The 21438-nt window shown below is 40.1% G+C and overlaps 1 protein-coding gene across 1 annotated transcript; it reads left to right on the top strand.

The window, feature by feature from the left end:
* Window positions 1-531: 531 nt before the first annotated feature.
* LOC134585501 (galactose-3-O-sulfotransferase 2-like) lies at window positions 532-18936 on the top strand. Its single transcript, XM_063440925.1, has 3 exons — window positions 532-582; window positions 2026-2317; window positions 18124-18936. Exons 1-3 carry the CDS (start codon window positions 578-580, stop codon window positions 18934-18936), a joined length of 1110 nt encoding a protein of 369 aa, XP_063296995.1. The 5' UTR covers window positions 532-577.
* Window positions 18937-21438: the final 2502 nt, after the last annotated feature.

Here is a 21438-nt window from a genome sequence, read left to right as displayed (position 1 = left end):
TTCACTGCTAAGTACCGCTGAGGTGACTGGGGATCGACAAGGTCCTCATGAAATTGGTTCCATATCGGTCGCGGCTAAGTACTGCTGAGGACCATTCGTGGGTTTGGTTCACCACCAGGAGCTAGCTTTTAGTTCTATTCAAGTGCCGAACCAGGGACACCCAGGGACAGCTGCTAATGGCGGCTGGGCAGGGTAACTCCCGAATGGGGTCTCAGACCTGCACCATAGTTAGTGGGCAGGAGGCCAGCTTCCACACATCTCCAGGAGTTCGTGGCAAGTGTCTGAGGAAAAGAGTGTTTGTCACAGAATGTATTAGTAAGATGATAATTATGATGATGACCGTCAGTAGCATCTCAGCTAACTATGCTGCAATGAGCATACAGCAGTGTAAACTACACAAACGTGTATTTATTGTGTTTGGTGAAATATGTGTGTGTAATGAATCAATAATAATATAAATAAATCCTTTTCAATTCTCAACAGTGGGAGGCTTCATAAGGTGAAGCTTTTATATGCAGGTGTCATCATGATTGCAATCGGGGTCATCGGATTTGAATACAGCCTAAAGAATAAAGAAATGAGGTGCGTGATACAAATTTCAGTGGGTACTTAGATAGTTTAGAATACACTTACTATGAACCTAAAGGAAACCAAGTGCTTCCAATAAATATTTCTTAAAATTAATTTTCTGGCCCAATGAGTGGTTGAGATGCGTATTTGGGTTTAAAAATGTTCCAGCTACAAATGTGGTTACAAATGTAGGTATTGGTACTAGCAGCAAAAGCTAAATACCTGTATAAAATAATGTATATCTATATTCCTATGAATTCTGTACATTCTGTAGATGAAACTATATTGAATAAAGTAGACTTGCACAGATAAAAAAATTACTTTTTTTATTTCTTCCTGTTTTGTTTCATCTGACTTTTGTCTCTGCTGACATTCCCCTTTGGCCACATATGATAGAAAGTTTTTACAGGTGAAGAAGGCCCTGCTAAAACGAGCTTACAACCTATGAGGATTTGAAATAGGCAGATATATATTGATACGTGTCTTACCCAAGAACACTTACTGGTACGGTGGATTCAGACCTGGGTTTTTATGGTTCTAAGACAAGGACATTATCACTGCTCTAATGAGCTGATTTATAATATGCATTCATATATTTGGATAAAGGGTCAATGAGTGCATTAATGCAGGAGTTTATGTGTGTGAATCGATGGGTGTGTATGCGTGTGTTTGAAGGTTGAGTTTGTGGTGTAAATGCCCTGTCACTGGTCTACTTCCTTTACAGGGAAAATTACACCTGGGGGAATAGAGTATGTGATATGTAACTGTCCCTTTTATACAAATGTGACTGTCCCTTCCCTCAAAATGTCACCAGCTTCTTGCTCCTTGATACTGGGATACCTGGCCACATTTGAGGACACCTGATGAGGGGTTATAAATCATAGTGAACGAGTAAGGGAGATGCTCATCTACTCAACTCCCCTATTCCCTGGGGGTTCATATTACTTGAACATTGTTATTTTGGTGAAATTTGGTGACCTTCTATTTGGCTCCATGTGTCCCTCACCCATTGGTAACGAGTAAGGCTAAACAACATAGTAGGAGAGGATTTGTGCTGTCCACATTCTCACCACTATTGGGAAGTAATTAAAAAGTAGGTGTACCTACCAAATGGGACTTAAAATATGTCAACATTTTATTAACATTACACATTTCTTTATCAAAATACAGACAAACTGAAACAAAAGAGAGAAAAGTAGACAAACGATATGGACAAACTATATTTATATTCTGTGCACAAGTCTAATCCCGACTAAACTCTGTACAACTGAATATTTGTAATATATTTATTTTATATTTATCAAGCCTTCTTTATGCAGTTACTGTTGTTAAATAAACAGCAATACCAATGGCAATGAAAAAAACTATTTAGTCATGCTTCTAAAAACTGCATTTCTAAACCACAGTATTTTATCTTGTATATATTTGACCTATCTATTTTGCTTTCTTGTCCAGATGTTATGAACAAAGAAATCTGAATGCTGAGACTTTAAATAGTAGAGATACATGTTCCTGCAAGGAAAGGACGCACATCTTCTTCCTAAAAACCCACAAGACAGCCAGCAGCACAGTTATGAATATGCTGTTCCGTTTTGGAGACACTCGCAACTTGACCTTTGCCTTTCCAAAGAATGGCCATTTTTCCTACCCCAGTTATTTTAATTCCAAATTTGTTGATGGTTTCTCAAAGGAAAGCAAGCAGGAGTTTCATATCATGTGCCATCACATGAGGTTCCAGCTCAGTGAGGTAGATATGTCACAATAACATTTGGTATCTGCTTAGTAATATATATATATATATATATATATATATATATATATATATATATATATATATATATATATATATATCATGGGGGATAGTTGCACTCACCTGAACATGCTTAAGTGGGGTGCTGCTGGGGGCCATATTATACAATAAATAATACACAAGATCCAGCGCACTCTCCTATCTACTAAACAGCAACTTCAATGTTGACAGATTTTATTAGTTTTTAAAAGTTTTCTTTAAAAACACCTAATCTAGGCAAAAAAAATAATGGGGATTTAGTTACATTATATGATCATACATTGCATAAGCCTGCCACAACGTCAATGTACCCCATCTTTGGCAGGTCCTACTCTCACAGTCTAATGTCTGCTCTTATGAGATTAACCCACTTACTTGGGAAAAAATTCCATCTGAGGCTCTCTGCAGTACAAGGCTAAATAGGGACCTGAGATGAGACACCTGTAAGAGGGAGGGGTGCAAAACCAAGGAGTTGGCTAGACTCCCAAATATATATATATATATATATATATATATATATATATATATATATGAAACATGGGGGATGGTTGCTCTCACCTGAACATGCTTAAATGGGGTGCTGCTGGGGGCCATATTATACAATACACAAGATCCAGCGCACTCTCCTATCTACTAAACAGCCAATTCCAATAACTGGTTCCAGATATAAAACCCCTTGTGGGTTTACCGCTCTAACGGTATCAGTCTTACCTGTTATTTCCTGGCCCTGGGTTCACATTCAAACGACGGGGCACCCCGGTACTCACTGCGCAGAAGCCGATGATCTCCTGGACAAAAGGCCAGTGGCGGCGAGACGAAAGGAGGTCCACGCAGAGGTCCAGGGGTGCTGCCGTGGAGAACGTTAGTAAAAAGTTTTACCGTCTCAAATCTCTGCGCCAGCTTCCGTGCGCTGAGAAGTTCCCGCCAATGCACCAATTATGTTACCGAGTAAACTAGCCGAAGCCAAACACAGAGAAATGGATGCAGGTCTTCAGGAAGTAAGAGGTCTTTATTTACATACCGATCGGGCCTCAGATGAACTCCTGTTCCAAAAATATCTGAGAGACCAACACATGGTGTACATTCCTTATATAGCACTATAACTCCTCCCATTAATAGCTACACCCACATATACCTTTAACCAATCAATGAGCAGAATATAGACTTGTACATCTGGTCAAACCACATGGCTCATCCAAGACAAAGGAAATGAGTGCAATTTCAGTTGCTGCATTCCTGCACATGCTCAGTACATTGATGACAGTATCCTAGCTACGTGTAGCTAACTAACTGACACAACACACATATGCCACATGGAAATCTTGGCCTACTAAATTTTGACCATTCTGGATTCCCATCACAATCATATAATGTAACTAAATCCCCATTATTTATTTTGCCTAGATTAGGTGTTTTTAAAAAAAATATTTTAAAAACTAATAAAATCTGTCAACATTGAAGTTGCTGTTTAGTAGATAGGAGAGTGCGCTGGATCTTGTGTATTGTTTATTGCATAATGTGGCCCCCAGCAGCACCCCATTTAAGCATGTTCAGGTGTTGCAACCATCCCCCATGTTTCATATATATATATATATATATATATATATATATATATAGTTGGAAGTCTAGCCAACTCCTTGGTTTTGCACCCCTCCCTGTTACAGGTGCCTCATCTCAGGTCCCTATTTAGCCTTGTACTGCAGAGAGCCTCAGATGGAATTTTTTCCCAAGTAAGTGGGTTAATCTCATAAGAGCAGACATTAGACTGTGAGAGTAGGACCTGCCAAAGATGGGGTACATTGACGTTGTGGCAGGCTTATGCAAAGTATGATCATATAATGTAACTAAATCCTTAAAAAAAAACTTAAAAAAATAAAAATAAAATCTGTCAACATTGAAGTTGCTGTTTAGTAGATAGTTGAGTGCGCTGGATCTTGTGTATTGTTTATTATATATATATATATATATATATATATATATATATATATATATATGTGTGTGTGTGTGTGTGTAAGGGGCAAATAGCCGTATATGGAGTAAGGATCCAGCATAGGCGCAGGATAGTATAAAGGGAGCAAGTCGGTTGTGGTGTGCTGAGACCGACGATACGGTAGGCCTGTAAATAAAGAGGTATAAAAAAAGGTAAGGTTAGCGCTAATAATATAATGAACAGGCAGCGACCTTTTAGAGGGTAACCCTCTAACCCTCTAAATAACAGATACACAGTAAAAAGAGAAAAAAGGTTGCGCCAAAAATAATAAATAAATAAATAAATAAAAAATAAAACTTAGAATAAAAAGTATCAAAATATAAATATAAAAAATATAAAATACAAAATAGTTCCAATGAATGTCTGGAGATAAGATAGGTATAGTCACTTAGTTCCGCTGTGGGGGTGGGTTCTTTTGTTGTAGTAGTTCCCACCGTCTCGTGATATGAAAAACACAAAGTAGAAGGACTAATCGTGCGGAGTGTATACACTTAGTGTGATAGTATTAAAAATATATTTGTTACACTCACATTTAGGTGAGCTATAGCCAGCTCAGGGTTTGTAAGCATATGACGGTATAATCCCCGCTTACAGGATATATTGGTGCTTGTCCTCCAAGGGGTTCGTCCAACTCTCAGGAGAAGAAGGAGATAAAAACAGCAGATAGTGCTCTCTGATGGTATTTGAAGGTGGTGAATAAAATAAGATAAAATATACTCACAAGTGAGGTGCAGGTCACACTGCACTTGAGAGATAGCGTTAGTGGTATAATCCCCACTTCAGGATATTCAGTTTAAAAATGCCAGGAAAAAATAAAATAAATAATAATAATAGTGTATAAAAAATGATAATGGTACAAGTATCTAACCAAAAATCATATATTTTTAAATAACACAATATTAAAAACCATTAACGCGTTTCACCGCTGGGGCTTTATCAAAAATGGAATAACATAAAACCTGGCACATAAAGAATTTATATAGGTACACTGGTACTTTAAAAAATGGCGCCAAGATGGCATCATTACTTGGCAGCCAATCGGAATCATACAGTTTACATTTTATGAAAGACAAATAAAAACTTTAAATAAAAGTGTACATCTTGGTATACTTTATATCCTATCCTTGTGGGTTGAATTATATTATTAAACGAGGTTTTAAAACAAAGTTATAATCAATTAAAAAATTACGCGTCACGTGACTCGCACAGCATCATGGGGAATGTAGTGTGCGAGTCACGTGATCGGCATGAAGTGACTGGTGAGGTAGTGCAGCCGTTCTATTGGTGGGCGGCATGCACTCCTCCGAGTGGTTTAAAGATCACCGTGTGACCCACGGCCAATGGGAAAGTAGTGTGTGGGTCACGTGGACGGCATATCGGCGAAAGGGCGCTTGGGAAATGTAGTTTAACCCCTTAAGGACCAAACTTCTGGAATAAAAGGGAATCATGACGTGTCACACACGTCATGTGTCCTTAAGGGGTTAAAGCGCCCTTTCGTCTATGGGTAAATACTAGCAAAAAGTACATAATGTCTATGGATTTAAATAGAGAGATTAGAAAGACAATGATTGCGCCCAAAGAGTCAGACTCCGGTATTTTTAACTTATCACAAAAAGTTTTAAATGCAGCACAGATCTCAGTTTTAAGCAAAGGACTAAAATACGCTCCAACTAACTCTTTTAAACCTTTTGAAGCATTTTTAGATGTAAATAAATTTGTAAGGAAAGCTACACTCAAAAGATTTTTTTAATGTACATAACCCAGACACTAATCCCTCCAATCCCTTACCTCTCCCTCCTTCTACTTCCACTGACAAACCTTTTTATATTAACACTGACCTTAAACCTAAATCCACTTTTTATCCTTATCATTTTAAATCAGCCCCACTAGTGATGTTTGAGAAGTCCGTATTAAGAGATTTTAACAAAATTAAATACAATAAATACGATGCTCAAAATTTAAATACGCTAGAAAAACAAGCAATCAAACAATTACAAGATGACAAAGACATTGTGATCAAACCTGCTGACAAAGGTGGAGGCCTAGTTATTCAATCTAGCACAATGTACATAAAAGAAGCTTATAATCAATTGAATGACACTGCTGTATACAAAAAGCTAACCAATTACCCTACATCCTCTATACAGCTAAAAGTAACCACCTTTTTACAAAAAGGACTAGATGGAAATATTATAAACAAAAAAGAATTTGATTATCTGTTTATAAAATACCCTCGGATTCCGGTAATTTACTTCTTACCGAAAATACACAAAGATGCTAAAAAAAACCCAGGCAGACCCATCGTATCCGGGATTAACTCTCCACTGTGCAATTTATCTCAATATATTGATATCCTACTACAACCAACAGTAAAACTTACGAAATCTTATTTGAAAGATTCGATGACATTGCTGAGATTTTTAAACAATTTTAATTGGGAACCAGATTTTATACTTGTTACATGTGATGTCACTTCATTATATACCATTATCCCCCATCAACTTGGATGCAATGCTGTCAAAACTATGTTATCCAATGAAAAAAGAATTTCAGATACTCAGATTGATTTTATTGTAGAAGGTATTGACATCATTTTAACTAACAATTAATTTTGGTTTTACGATTCCTTTTACCTTCAAAAGAGGGGGACAGCTATGGGGACTAGGTTTGCTCCCAGCTATGCCAACCTCTTTATGGCAGACTGGGAATCCAGCGCCATTTGGGGACGGCATGCCTGGGAGCAAAACCTGGTCTCCTATTTTAGATATATCGATGATTTGTTTTTTATATGGAAAGGCTCAGAGGACTCACTTAACTCTTTTATTACACATCTTAATTCAAACAACAGAGGGATTGTTTTAACATGTGAATATAGTAGGGAAAAAATGTACTTTTTAGATTCATGTATTTTTATCAAGGGAGGTACAATACACACCAAAACATTTTTTTAAAAAGTATGCACCAACACTGCAATTGATCATACCAGTTGCCACTAGACTTATAATGCCGTAGGTAACAACTATAAATTGGATAGCCCCAGACTGACAGCAGAAAGATAAAAAATACTAAGAGAATTTTTTTTTAAAAAAAATAGTAGTGATATTGTCATAAGAAGTTAAATAGATCAAAGTCTACGTTAAGACCTTGAGGGATTAGAGTTTGTAGATTAAACACCCACTCCATTTCTAATCTCCCTAAGATATTTTTCATATTGCCACCTCTCCAGGGCACCTTGCATTTCTTGATTCCTATACATTTAAGAAATTTAGGGTCTCTGTTATGTTTAGCAAAATGCTTAGATACAGAGTGATTGGGATATCCATTCTTTATATTTCTGCAGTGTTCTGCTAATCTAGTTTTAAGACATCTGGTGGTCATACCCACATATTGGAGGCCACAAGGGCACTCCAATAAATAAATAACGTTAGTGGTGTTGCAGCCAATAAAATCTTTTATAGTATAGTTTCTTTTGGTATTATTAGATCTAAAGCTAGTAACTTTAGACTGTGTGGAGGGGTCGGTACTCTTGCATACAATGCATTTTTTGCATTTGTAAAATCCTTTGGCTCCATCTAAAAGGTGTGTTGGGTATTTTTGATTTCTTTAGTATAATTATTAGTCAGGATGGATCTAAAATTGGGTGCACCTCTAAAAACAATTTTCGGTTGTGTTGGTAAAATGTCTTTCAGGAGATCATCTTGTCTTTCTAATCTCTCTATTTAAATCCATAGACATTATGTACTTTTTGCTAGTATTTACCCATAGACGAAAGGGCGCTTTAAACTACATTTCCCAAGCGCCCTTTCGCCGATATGCCGTCCACGTGACCCACACACTACTTTCCCATTGGCCGTGGGTCACGTGGTGATCTTTAAACCACTCGGAGGAGTGCATGCCGCCCACCAATAGAACGGCTGCACTACCTCACCAGTCACTTCATGCCGATCACGTGACTCGCACACTACATTCCCCATGATGCTGTGCGAGTCACGTGACGCGTAATTTTTTAATTGATTATAACTTTGTTTTAAAACCTCGTTTAATAATATAATTCAACCCACAAGGATAGGATATAAAGTATACCAAGATGTACACTTTTATTTAAAGTTTTTATTTGTCTTTCATAAAATGTAAACTGTATGATTCTGATTGGCTGCCAAGTAATGATGTCATCTTGGCGCCATTTTTTTAAGTACCAGTGTACCTATATAAATTCTTTATGTGCCAGGTTTTATGTTATTCTATTTTTGATAAAGCCCCAGCGGTGAAACGCGTTAATGGTTTTTAATATTGTGTTATTTAAAAATAAATGATTTTTGGTTAGATACTTGTACCATTATCATTTTTATACACTATTATTATTATTTATTTTATTTTTTCCTGGCATTTTTAAACTGAATATCCTGAAGTGGGGATTATACCACTAACGCTATCTCTCAAGTGCAGTGTGACCTGCACCTTACTTGTGAGTATATTTTATCTTATTTTATTCACCACCTTCAAATACCATCAGAGAGCACTATCTGCTGTTTTTATCTCCTTCTTCTCCTGAGAGTTGGACGAACCCCTTGGAGGACAAGCACCAATATATCCTGTAAGCGGGGATTATACCGCCATATGCTTACAAACCCTGAGCTGGCTATAGCTCACCTAAATGTGAGTGTAACAAATATATTTTTAATACTATCACACTAAGTGTATACACTCCGCACGATTAGTCCTTCTACTTTGTGTTTTTCATATCACGAGACGGTGGGAACTACTACAACAAAATAACCCACCCCCACAGCGGAACTAAGTGACTATACCTATCTTATCTGCAGACATTCATTGGAACTATTTTGTATTTTATATTTTTTATATTTATATTTTGATACTTTTTATTCTAAGTTTTATTTTTTATTTATTTATTTATTTATTATTTTTGGCGCAACCTTTTTTCTCTTTTTACTGTAAATAAAGAGGGCCCACCAAGGAGTAAGAAAGTAAAGTAAATGGAAAGAAAAGAGAAAGTGTTGAAATGAGGAGTGGGTGGGAGGGTCATTCTGATGCTGACCTCAAGCGATATGAGTCAGGTAAGGGGTGTCCCTTATATAGGGGAGTGAATTAATTTAAGCCCCTCCCTTAATACTTGTGTAAGGGGCAAATAGCCGTATATGGAGTAAGGATCCAGCATAAGCGTAGGATAGTATAAAGGGAGCAAGTCGGTTGTGGTGTGCCGAGACCGGCGATACGGTAGGCCTGTAAATAAAGAGGGCAAAAATGAATAATCAAAGATTTAATACAGTCAACAAATATATACAAATTAACCAGACATTTCCTTAAATGCATTACAGTATTTAAATCCTGGAAGGATTTTGAAAGTAGGAATCTAGGACCAAAAGTGGACACCATTTGTTGTGGGTAGGATAGTATGTTATCTCTACTGTTGGTGTGTGTTGACCTGTTTCGGAATGTGGTAGAGCCAATAGGTAATGATATATGTGTTTACGTACGTGGGATCGTTGAAGACAATGATCTGACTGAGTGGTGGTGATGGTAGTGGATTCTCTGGCCTGAGAAAGGCATAGAAGGCAATGTGCATGGCTGGTAATGGCCGACTTGGTAGTATAATTGAATGGTTGTAGATCTAATAGGTCCGATAAGGATGAAACGTTGGATGGCTGTTGGTAATCTCTGAGAGGAACGTGGGGGAATGGATTCCTGAAAACCTCTCAGTATATTCTTGTCTGGTATGATAGCATGAAGTTATGGTAGTTGTGGCGAAACCGACCTCGCCACGTGTCCTTGGAGGGGGCTGCTTGCCTGCCTCTTGCCTTTGGACTATGGACCAGACTTTATGTGAATGTGTTAACCCAGATAGCTATGCCATGAAGCCCATTCGTGTAGTTAAAGACTTCGGCTCCATGGCAATTGAACTGTGTGAATAGGATCTGCGCGCTATTCGGTAGTTTTGTGCGCTCAGATCCCAGCTATCTGAAATGTCTGTGTGTTATGTGTAAAAGGTGACTTTATGTATTTTAAAGTGTTTTACTGTCTTTGTGTCCCCATGTGCTCAATGGAGTCTGTCTCTGTCCTGGAAGGTAATTGGATTACTTCTCCAGGAGAGAAGGTTCTCTAAAACCGGTCTGAGCCGGAAAGCCATGCTGGCAGGGGTTTTAAAAGATACTTTACTAACTTTTGAACCCCTGGTCTGATTCATGCCATTTTTTAATATGTTGTTCCCCTGAATGGATTGAATGTGGATATGTATTTTTATGTGAATGTGATGTATGGTTTTAGAGTTATGAAAGTTGGGTAGAAAGTATGTTTTAACTGTATGTATAATTGAGTTTCCTCTCAGGATAAGGGGAGGGAATATGTGGGATGTAACTGATGTGTGAGTGGTTGTTTTATACCTCCCTGTGGGCGGACCTGTATTTGTAACAACTGCAATAAAAACCAGGCTGGGTGTGCCAGCACCACAGTTCCTGCTTAACCCTCAAAGTGAAGTGTCGTATCATTATTGGGGGAAGGATTTACTGTATGCTGTTCCAGTTTGACTGCTAGGAGTGTAAACCTATTCGTATGGTTTTTCCTATTCGGCTGTTTACAGCATTCATATGCTTGAGAGCACTCATATGCTTCTCCGATTCGGTGGTTGTGGTGTCTGCTGCGGTGCTTGAAGTCCTCAGGAAACGCTAGGAGCATCTATTAACGGAGGTACCCGGTCGGGGTGCCAGGCGATCCGTTACAGTAGTTTTGGCCATAGGTTATCCTGTGTTGTTGAATGCCTGTAAAATATATAATTAATGGTGTGTGAGATAGTTTAAGATGGCAAAAAGAAGCAAAACCTAGGAGAAATGTTATGACTCAGGTTGAGCTATGTCGTGTTCCAATGAGATTCTTTAAGCCAGGTGAAAAGCTGTGTTATGCGTTCTACAAGTATGGGACGAAAGTGCTAGGTGGGATAGTGCATGCTATGCTGCATGAGTAGGTCTAATCCATGATTTTGTCTCTGGAACAAAAGAGTGGCCGTGACTGTATGGGCGGCTGTAGGAAGCGTATGATGAACATGCCTGGAATATAAATAAGACAATTGTCGGCAGGGATGTATACCCCCGCCTGGTACAGGAAAGTAAAAGAAAGGTGATAAGTGGCCAACCAAGTGAGTTCCCCAGAAATATCATGAGCTTATGGATGATGAGTGGCGTTTGTTGATGATATGACATGTGCTTAGTTGTCTGAGTAACAACGGATTGATGACCCTGACCATGATTTACCCCATGCCACAGCAGCTGCTACAATGGGGTAGATCCCCCAAAGGGGCTGAGGTGGTGGAAAATTTCCAAACCTGGATGCCATGGCCAACAGCTCCAAAGCAATAGTTCCCGGTAGATCGCTGCCAAACCCGTGGTAGACGCCACGTCTGACCATCTGATTGGAGAAGTGTCAGACAATCCTGGAAGGAACATGCTTTTACCATGCCAAGTGGTTAAGAAATTCCCCCCATGTGCAGGTCTGCTGTTGCTGGGGTGTCTAGGGACATCCTCTGATCGTCATGTTGGAAGTGTGGAAAAAAGGGGAAAGTACTCTGGATGTGAAAGCGTGGTCTTGTGGTATGATTGCATGGCAAAATTAAGGAACCTGGTAGTGATTGTAGTTCCTTGCAGTTGTAAGTACTAAGCAGGAGGTAGTGATTGATGTAGTTGAGAATGTTCCCTATTTGTCTTGTGGTAACTTGCGTGTATGGATGCCGACTCAAGTCGTATGCCCAGTAATGTGATGATTGTGTCTGGGCCTTCGGTTTCTTATGGGGTACTGGGACGCCCAAGTGGTCAACCAGACTTAGCTGCCGTGAGGCTTCTAGTGAAAAATATGTTATCTTTGATCAACAAGAAGTGTATGACTGTAAGGCCTCTGGATATGTTATCATAACCATCACAGAGTTATCTGCGAATATCGATAGTAGGCTAATCTGTAGCCTGAATGTTGAGCGGGGAAAGGATTGCCCATTTTATGCCATGTAAGTGCCAGTGTGTAGGGTAGATGGTAGCCGTTTACTGCGTTGATGATATTGGTCTTACTTAACCAAGCTTCAACCCATGCTTGAGTGATAGCTGTAAAGGTAGATCAATGGTGTTGTATAGTAAGGAAACTCCTCGGAGGGTATGAGGGAGTTGAGACTTGGGGTAGCGGAGGTGTCTGGTGCCAATAAGTCTATGGTTAGTCTTTGTTTAAGGGAAGATTTCCTTGTGACAATACCAATGTGTTTGTGTTTGGTGCCATGCTGTAAATGGTGGAGATTGGAAAATCCAAGTAAAGACCCCACTGCAAATCTTGGCTACGAGTGTGTTCACAGCCAATGGTTCTGTTGTGCTGACTGTAAGTGAGGGCATGCTATATTTCTTGAAGGTGTATTTATGATACCTGTATGGGAGCCCTTTGAAGCTCCAGAGCTTTAGTAAATCTACTACAAGTCTGGAAGGGTGATGAGTCAGTAGTGTTGAAAATGCATTGGTGTGTACAGATGGTGAGTACGTTATTTGTAAGTTGTATTGTGACACATGGTTTGTCATGTGCCCTTAACCATTTGAACATATATGCAACAGTATATATACAATGCAACTACTCATATCAATTGTCTCTGGTAGTTCAGAGGTGCTGGTACATGGAGCCTGAGAGTGCTCGTCCATTTGTTTGGGACAAATCCCTTCTGTATGGGCACCTGCACAAATAAACATCTCTACATATTCCAAATGCCAACCCAACCAAGGGATGGTCAGTTCCCGATTTACCTGGAATCCCTGGATCTGACCATCACAGATACATCATCATACATATATATGCCTTGTTTCCCCAATGTGCTGGGATCATACGTGCAGGGTTAACGTCTTGTGTGTCATAAGAATTGATTGTACCAGGTAACAGAGTTTCGGTTGGTGCTGGTTGTACAGTAGCGTGAGGCCCAGCTTTGTGAGGGCTGTGGTGACCAACTCGAGATTGCCAGTCTGTCATAAATTTTTTGGCTCATGAGTTTGAGTGAGGCTAGCATGGCCTGGGTGTCACCTGAGTTGGTGTAGCTGGGCCTTCCCCTGCCTCTGTATTGTCCGTTGATGTATGGAGGAGTTTGAATAACTCTGCTTTCCTTGCTGTGGCAGGGTAGGGGATTTGTCACCTTCTTAGGTCAGTGGTTATGTGTGGGATCATCCAGGATCTGATTGCTGCTGGACTAGCAACATCTCCTCTGCTTGAAGGTGTATCAATTCTAGCCGGGGTGCTAGGAAGAGGTGATTCTTCACCATCTTTTTGAGAAATACTTAAATAACAATAAAGATTGCAATTATTATTTGTACCCAGGGGTCTTGTACTGGCTTGCTAGCTAAGCCGTAAGGCGAAACGATTAGGCTTGGTGTTTTTTGGTGACTGGTGAGGCCCTGCTAGTTGCCAAGTGGCTTGAGAGGCTCTATCTATGCTTGGCGCGAGGGGATTTTGTGTGGCCACCACACGTTGTGGCAGGATGTTGGCCTCTCGGTGACAGTAACCAGAAAATAGGAAGGGGAGTGACAGGTGAGGCCCTCTCTATGATACAATGCGAGGCAGCTAGCTCACGAGTGGCCCGAGGGGTTTATGCCTCTGAGTGTGAGGCGGGGTGTTGGCCTCGCGGGACCACTAACCGAAGCATAATGCAGAGAAAAAGTGGGTAATACCTATTGGGCCCTAGAACCCTAATTGCCAGTACGCTATTACTATTCCAGGGAAGGTAAGATGGATAACTGCGTGAGCAGGTGTATGTACCTGGTAGTATGGTATTGAACCTGACAATCCGTATAGGTTTTTCAATAGTAACTGTAACCTGAATGGATAAAACCGTATGGCATAAGGAAATATGGCATAGACCAAGCTTATCTTAATATGTACAGTATATGTGAAAAGTAAAGTGCCGTGATGTGTAAATATTAAACATCGTAGCCATACTGGTTAAATATGTATCAATCTTAACCCATTAAGTGCCGTATGTACAAGTGAAAAAGTGGTCTTCCCCACCTTGTATGTTGTATGTCCCCTTGCTAAGGCAAAGTCTGTTGTGTGAGCAGCGTGCTGTGAAAAATGTATGCAAACTATATTACCAGTTACGTATATACAGATGCGTCTGCTACTGTGTAATAATATATGTATTTATACCAGATGTTGATATACTACTTGCTATGTGCATTGTTGTATGTCTTATTGAATGGTAGGGGTCAGTATATGGTGTTGCAAAATGCAAGTGCACTGGAGATCTGCCGAGTGCCCTATAGGTGGCAGTGTAGTTGGATACTGATTGGTATGTGAAATGTTGTTTGTCTGTTGACCTATAGGTGTAAGTGTTTTGGTGTTTGTAAAACTCCATGAAAATTGTCAATGTACTTGACAGACCTGTAGGTGGCAGTGTTGATAGAACCACTGTTGGTCTTGAAGTGAAATGTAAATTATTGTGAATTAAACCTAAAGTTGAGCCCGTGCTGGAGTTTAATTTATGGTTTATGGTTATGTTTAAAACAATCTTATGTGTAATTTATATTGGCTGGTAAATTGTATATGACATGTGAAGACAGTTTTGCTGTTGACTAGTAGGGGTCAGAAATGCTGATTCTATGGTAAAAATACCCTTTAATCCAAACCCGTTTGACAATATATAATATGTGAACATAATAGCTTAATAACATTCATTGTAACAAACCAAAGTTCTGTTAGTGGGTTGTAAACGCACGAAACGTGTGTGTAGTACAATAGTAAATGCATGAACTAGTTCCCGTTTGGTAGAAAATTGCACGAACTGTGAGCCTGGTATGTCAGGGAAACAAAACGAAACGAGCAGTGAGATTTGAATAGCACGCACAGAATTGTCTAGTATGTTTAGGCAATTGAAACAGAATGTGTTCCCATTCGGGAGTATGCTAATGCTCGAAATGAGCCAGTGACAGATATAAACAAGTGAGTTTAAACGAATGATATGCATGAAATGCAATGCTTTTAGAACAGACTTAGACAAAATGCAGCCGTAAAGTGAGGACCTGACCCGTGCATGGTGCCGTGGGACTGATGCCTGGCGTAACGGGTAGGTCGACTTACAGTTTGTGAGTCACTTGGACACCATCCACGGCGATGGATTGAAGAAAGAAGGTGGTAGGCCAGAAAAGCCTGTGGCTGTATTCCTGACACAGCTCAGCTTAGAAAACCTCATGGAGTAATCAGGTAAAATGGCGTCTGGATGACCCGGAAGTGGAAATCATTCTGATGCTGACCTCAAGCGATATGAGTCAGGTAAGGGGTGTCCCTTATATAGGGGAGTGAATTAATTTAAGCCCCTCCCACAAATACAGGCCAAACGGCCGTAATACATATATATATATATATATATATATATATATATATATATGTATATATATATATATATTTTAATGAACCTGAAGTATCAAAATGTGTTAGTCAGTTACATAATTTAGTGTCAAAGAGAAAAAGAGAATTTTAGACAGTGGATAAAAAAAAAGAATACAATATGCTAAACAAATGTGTAATAACATCATGTCCCTGGTCCTTGCAAACCCAAGTTGAGTGTGGTGAGAAACTGGTAGACTTACAGAGGAAGAGAAATTATGTGGTAGGTTGATAAGCTTTTTAAATTTTTTCCCCTAAAGACTTGTTTTTGTAGGGGATTGATTTTTTTAAAAGAACTCAGAATAGTGCAGGGTTTGATGGGAAAGACAGGTACCAATTGTAAGTGTCAGAGTAGAATAAGGACTGAAGAAGATAAATCACAAAGTGGAAGTGATCAGGCAAAGGGCTGTAGACTACTAGACGTGTTCTACACATGAGATGCAGCACTTCATAACATGGTCAAATTAACACCACGAAATTACTAGCAACTGGGAAAGAGGGCTTTGCTGATGCCTATAGTTACAATTGCTTCTAAGATGGAGCTAGCTAAATCACACATATTTAACTATCAAGACTATCACCTGCCTTCAGTAAAATCAATATATACACACACACACACACACTTTATAATTTAGTTTTACCATTTTTATTGTTATTTTAATTTTAGCCTGAATATTAACTCCTGGTTGGTTCTACTTGTATATCTGGTGGATATAGTGTGTTTTATTGTCCACTTACAGGAATTGGTGATCCTTGACCCAGTTTTGAGCTAGATCTGGGACCCATTTTCCTACTCCCTATATCCCATATGAAGTATTATACTTTCCTATACTTTGTAGCAATTTCCACCGCAGTGTTCTAAGTGTTTGTCTGGGTGGCCGCCCTGATTCTCTGGAACTGTTTTGGGTATGGGACCATGTGGATGGTAAGTCAAATTATGACTTCCAGGAAATTCCTGAACTGATCTGGGTGATTTTTGGATATGTTGGTCACCCAGATCAGGGCTATCAGGTGATGCAATGTTTGTGGGGATTTGTGTGACCTATTTTGTATGGGAGTGTCCTGGATCTGAGAGCCAATGTAATTGTGTATATGGTTTTACTGTAGTCTACTCTCAGGTCCAGGGGGGAATGCCCCTTGCATGGGGACCTGCATACAAGGCCAGTTGTGGCTGCCATTAAAGATATTTCTTTTACCCTTCATGAAGTCTAGGTTCATGTTTGGGGGATTGGAGAACTATATTCATTCTGGGGATTGCTATAATCACTATACTCCCTTGCATCACAAGGACTGCTCTTGTAAGAGCTGCCTGCTTTGCGCTCTGCACTAGGAGAGGTCTACCCCCTGAAGCTGGATCCTGGTCTTGGGTCCAGGGTGGGTGGAGGACAGCAAGACCCCAACCAAGCTGCGGCGGTTTGTGGGGTTTACAGTGGTTATGGTGTCCAGTGCGGTGCTTATGGTACTCAAGGATTACTAGGAAGCAGCAATTGATGGAGGTACCCAGTCGGAGGTCCGTCACACCATAAATATCTATTCTCCCAAATTCTTGCAAATGCTAACACCGAGGAGCGATCTGAGTCAAGACTTAAAGGGACACTGCAAGCATCAAAACATATTTAGTTTGATGAAGAAGTTTGGGTGTATAGATCATGCCCCTGGAGTCTCACTGCTCAATTCTCTAAGTTATATGACTTTTGTTTCTCTTTATTCAGCCCTAGTCACACCTCCCCTGGCTATGACTCATGACGCATTAAGAAATTGTTTCATTTTCAGGTCGATGTTAACTTCTGTTAGAAGTTTTTATCTCCTGCTCTGTAAATGTAACTTTAATCACACACAGGAGGTTACTGCAGGGTCTAGAAGGCTAATAATAGAGTAGGAGATAATAAATTATAAATTAAACAGAATGTATAATAAAGGAAGTTAAAACATTAGATCTCTCTTTACAGAAGGATGTGCAAGTTACATGCAGGAAGGTGTTACTAAGTCTACATAAACAGTGAATTAACTCCTAAATCGCAAAGAATTTAGCAGTGAGACTATATGTGCCCTATACACCAAAACGGTTTCATTAAGATAAAAAAATGTTGGTGCCTATAGTATCCCTTCAAGCACTACTTTTTAAAATAGATGCTAAAACATGGGCATGAGTTGTGTTTGATGGATGGAAGACAGATGGTCTTAATATTATCCTTAATATTATTTTTAGCTGTTATCAGTGATTTAATACAATTTTATACCTTCTAAGGATTGTCACCAGAGTAAGTATAACTAAATATCTGACCCTAGACAGAAAAAATGCTTAATTGCAGAAAAGTGAGCATTCCTTTGTCTTAAAATAATTACAGCATTAATTGATCTGAAATATTTTTAGGTAGAAAACGTGATGCCCAATGACACCTTTTATTTCACCATTCTACGGAACCCAGTCACTCAAATGGAATCATCCTTCTCATACAATAAAAACCAGGAAGTCTTCCAAAAATCTGAGAGCCTGGAGGACTTCCTGAACAACACCTCCAAATACTATAGAAGCAACATGTCATCCAGCTACTATGCCAAGAACTATATTGCCTTTGATTTGGGTTTTGACAACAATGGAAGAGAATCTGAAAAGCATTATAAACTGCTGTGTCAGACAGTGGAGATCATGTTTGATTTAGTGCTAATTGTAGAATACTTTGATGAATCTTTGATACTCTTAAAGAATGCTCTTTGTTGGACATTTGATGATGTTTTATCGATTCCAATTAACAGTAGGAGCAACAGTTCCAAACATTCACTCTCAGAAAAAGCTCAGGAAAAGATCAAGAACTGGAGTCAATTAGATTGGCATATGTACGTCTACTTTAATAAGTCTTTCTGGGATCAAGTGGAGAAATTTGGGAGGAAAAGAATGGACCGTGAATTAGGGGAGCTTCGGAGAAAGAGGTCCGAAATGGCTCAGGTCTGCATACAAGGTGAATCAGATCCAAACAAAATGACAGACAAATCTCTGAGTCCCTACCAATCAGGTATAGCCAGGATTATTGGGCACAATCTTAAACCAGGATTAAATGATGCCGAAAAGCAATTTTGCCAGAAACTTGTTACCCCAGAAATTCAATACACTAACCTGTTGAAGAGAAAGAACATGACATCTCCCATGCTTCCCCCCTCTGTCAGTCCCTACATTGGCTTCACGTAAGATGACTCAATTTAAGATCCTGATACTTGCTTACAAATCTCTACACAATGCTGGTCCGACCTACTTATCCTCACTAATACACAAATCTGGGCCCCTATGCTCTGCTGGAGACCTACGTCTAACATCTGTTCATACTCCTACCTCTGATGCTCACCTTGAAGACTTCTCTAGGGCTGCACCCTTTCAAATCTCTGTTAGACTTTCATTGTCTCCACTCCTTCAAAAAGTATTTGAAAGCTTACTTCTTTAGGAAAGCATATCAATTACCCCTTAACCCCTTCAGGACGGGTGACGGACGAGGTCCGTCATCCTGGGGATGCCCTTAACGACGGGTGACGGACCTTGCCCGTCACACGGTAAAATTAACCCCGCGATCGCGCAGTGCCGGCGATCACGGGGTTAACGCTGTTGCTGGGTCCCTCTGAGTCAGGGGCAGACCAGCAACATCAAATTGCGATGTCCCAGCACATGTGATCGCTGTGACAGCCAGTCACAGCGGTCACAATACTGCTGGGATATCTGATCCGCCTCCCTCCACCTCTTGTGGGTTTGTGAAGTGGAGAGAGATGGATCGTTGCAACATTGTGTCCCAGAAGAATAGTGAATATCTATTAAAGGTTCCTAATCCCTTTCCCCTTCCTTTTAAAAAAATATTAACCCTTTCCCTGCTGCTTGATCACTGCTAGCAGTGATCAATATACAGGTCACAGTACTTTACTGTGATCTATTTTTTTTTTACACTAAAGGGTTACATTTTATTTTTTTTGTAACCCTAAGGGGTTCAATTTTATTATTTTATTTTATTTATTTGTGATTTAGTTAGTTGGGTGGGTGGAATTTAGTGGTAATTGGGGAATTTAGTTAGGGGTTAAAAAAAAAAAAAAAGTTTAGTTATTTAGTTAAAGTTTTCTTAGCTGTGTTAACTGTATTAACAATGTTGTGAAAGTATAGCGCAGAGGAGGCTTATGCCCTGTTAGCCGCCGACTCAGAGGCGACCGACACTGCCTCAGAGAGTGACGCAGGGAGTGACGCAGGGGACAGGGACTATGTGCCAGATACTGCAGTAACATCAGAGGAAATCGCTGATTCCCCTAATGTTCAATATGGCGCAGATGACTGGATACCCCCTAATCATTTTTCGCCAGACATCCCAGTGTTCACTGCCAATCCTGGCATACAGGCTAACCTGTCTGGCTATAATGCGCTGGATTGTATGGAGCTGTTTTTGGGGGATGATTTTTTGGGGGAGGTAGTTACCCAGACGAATCTGTATGCGGAGCAATATCTTGCACGCAACCAAGACTCCCGAATCGCCAGGACAGAGAGATGGTACCCAACCAGTGTGCCAGAAATTAAACAATTCTGGGCACTGACAATGTTAATGGGGATAGTTAAAAAGCCCACAATTAGAATGTATTGGACTAAAAATCCTATTTTTAATACCCCCATTTTTTCCCAGACAATGCATAGGGAGAGATATGAGGACATACTGCGTTTTATGCACTTTAATGACAATATGAAGTGCCCCCCAAAAGGTCATCCACAGTATGACATTCTTTATAAGATACGCCCTCTAATTTCCCACTTTAATGAAAAATGTGCCACTATTTACACCCCCAAAAAACTAATTTCAATTGATGAGTCCCTCCTGAAATATAAGGGAAGACTGGGATTTAGACACTATACCAAAAGATCCCGGTATGGGATCAAATTTTATAAATTATGTGAAAATGGCAGTGGCTATGTATACACCTTCCGTGTATACGAAGGAAGGGATAGCCACTTTGATCCCCCAGGTTGCCCAGATATAATAGGGACAAGTGGGAAAATTGTCTGGGACTTAATAATGCCCTCACTTAAAGGGACACTCCAGGCACCCAGACCACTTCTGCTCATTGGAGCGGCCTGGGTGCCAACTCCCACTACCCTTAACCCTGCAAGTGTAATTATTGCAGTTTTTCATAAACTGCAATAATTACATTGCAGGGTTAACTCCACCTCTAGTGGCTGTCTACTAGACAGCCACTAGAGGTCACTTCCTAGTTTCTAACACAGGTTTCCTGTGCTAGAGCGTCGCTGGACGTCCTCACGCTGTGTGAGGACCTCCAGCTTCGCTCAAAGCCCCATAGGAAAACATTGAAATGATTTTTCAATGCTTTCCTATGGGGAGATGTAATGCGCATGCGCGGCATTTCCACGCATGCGCATTAGGTCTCCTCGGCCGGTGGGCGAGATTAGTCTTGCCCACCGGCCGACGTAATCACAAGGAGGAGCGTCGCGGAGGCGGAGACAGCGGTGAGGGACATCACCGCTGTCCCAGGTAAGTCACTGAAGGGGTTTTCACCCCTTCAGTAACCGGGGATTTTTTCTGGTACTGGAGTTTCCCTTTAACTATGGTTATCACTTATACATCGATAACTTTTATAACAGCATCCCACTCTTACAAATGCTGTACTGTTTTGAGACCGTGGCCTGTGGCACTATCAGGAAGAGTCGCACAGG

Source organism: Pelobates fuscus, chromosome 2 (assembly GCF_036172605.1).
Source record: "Pelobates fuscus isolate aPelFus1 chromosome 2, aPelFus1.pri, whole genome shotgun sequence".
NCBI classification, from domain to species: Eukaryota; Metazoa; Chordata; class Amphibia; order Anura; family Pelobatidae; genus Pelobates; species Pelobates fuscus.
Note: the sequence above shows the minus strand (reverse complement) of the source record. Positions and strands in the feature narration are given on the sequence as shown.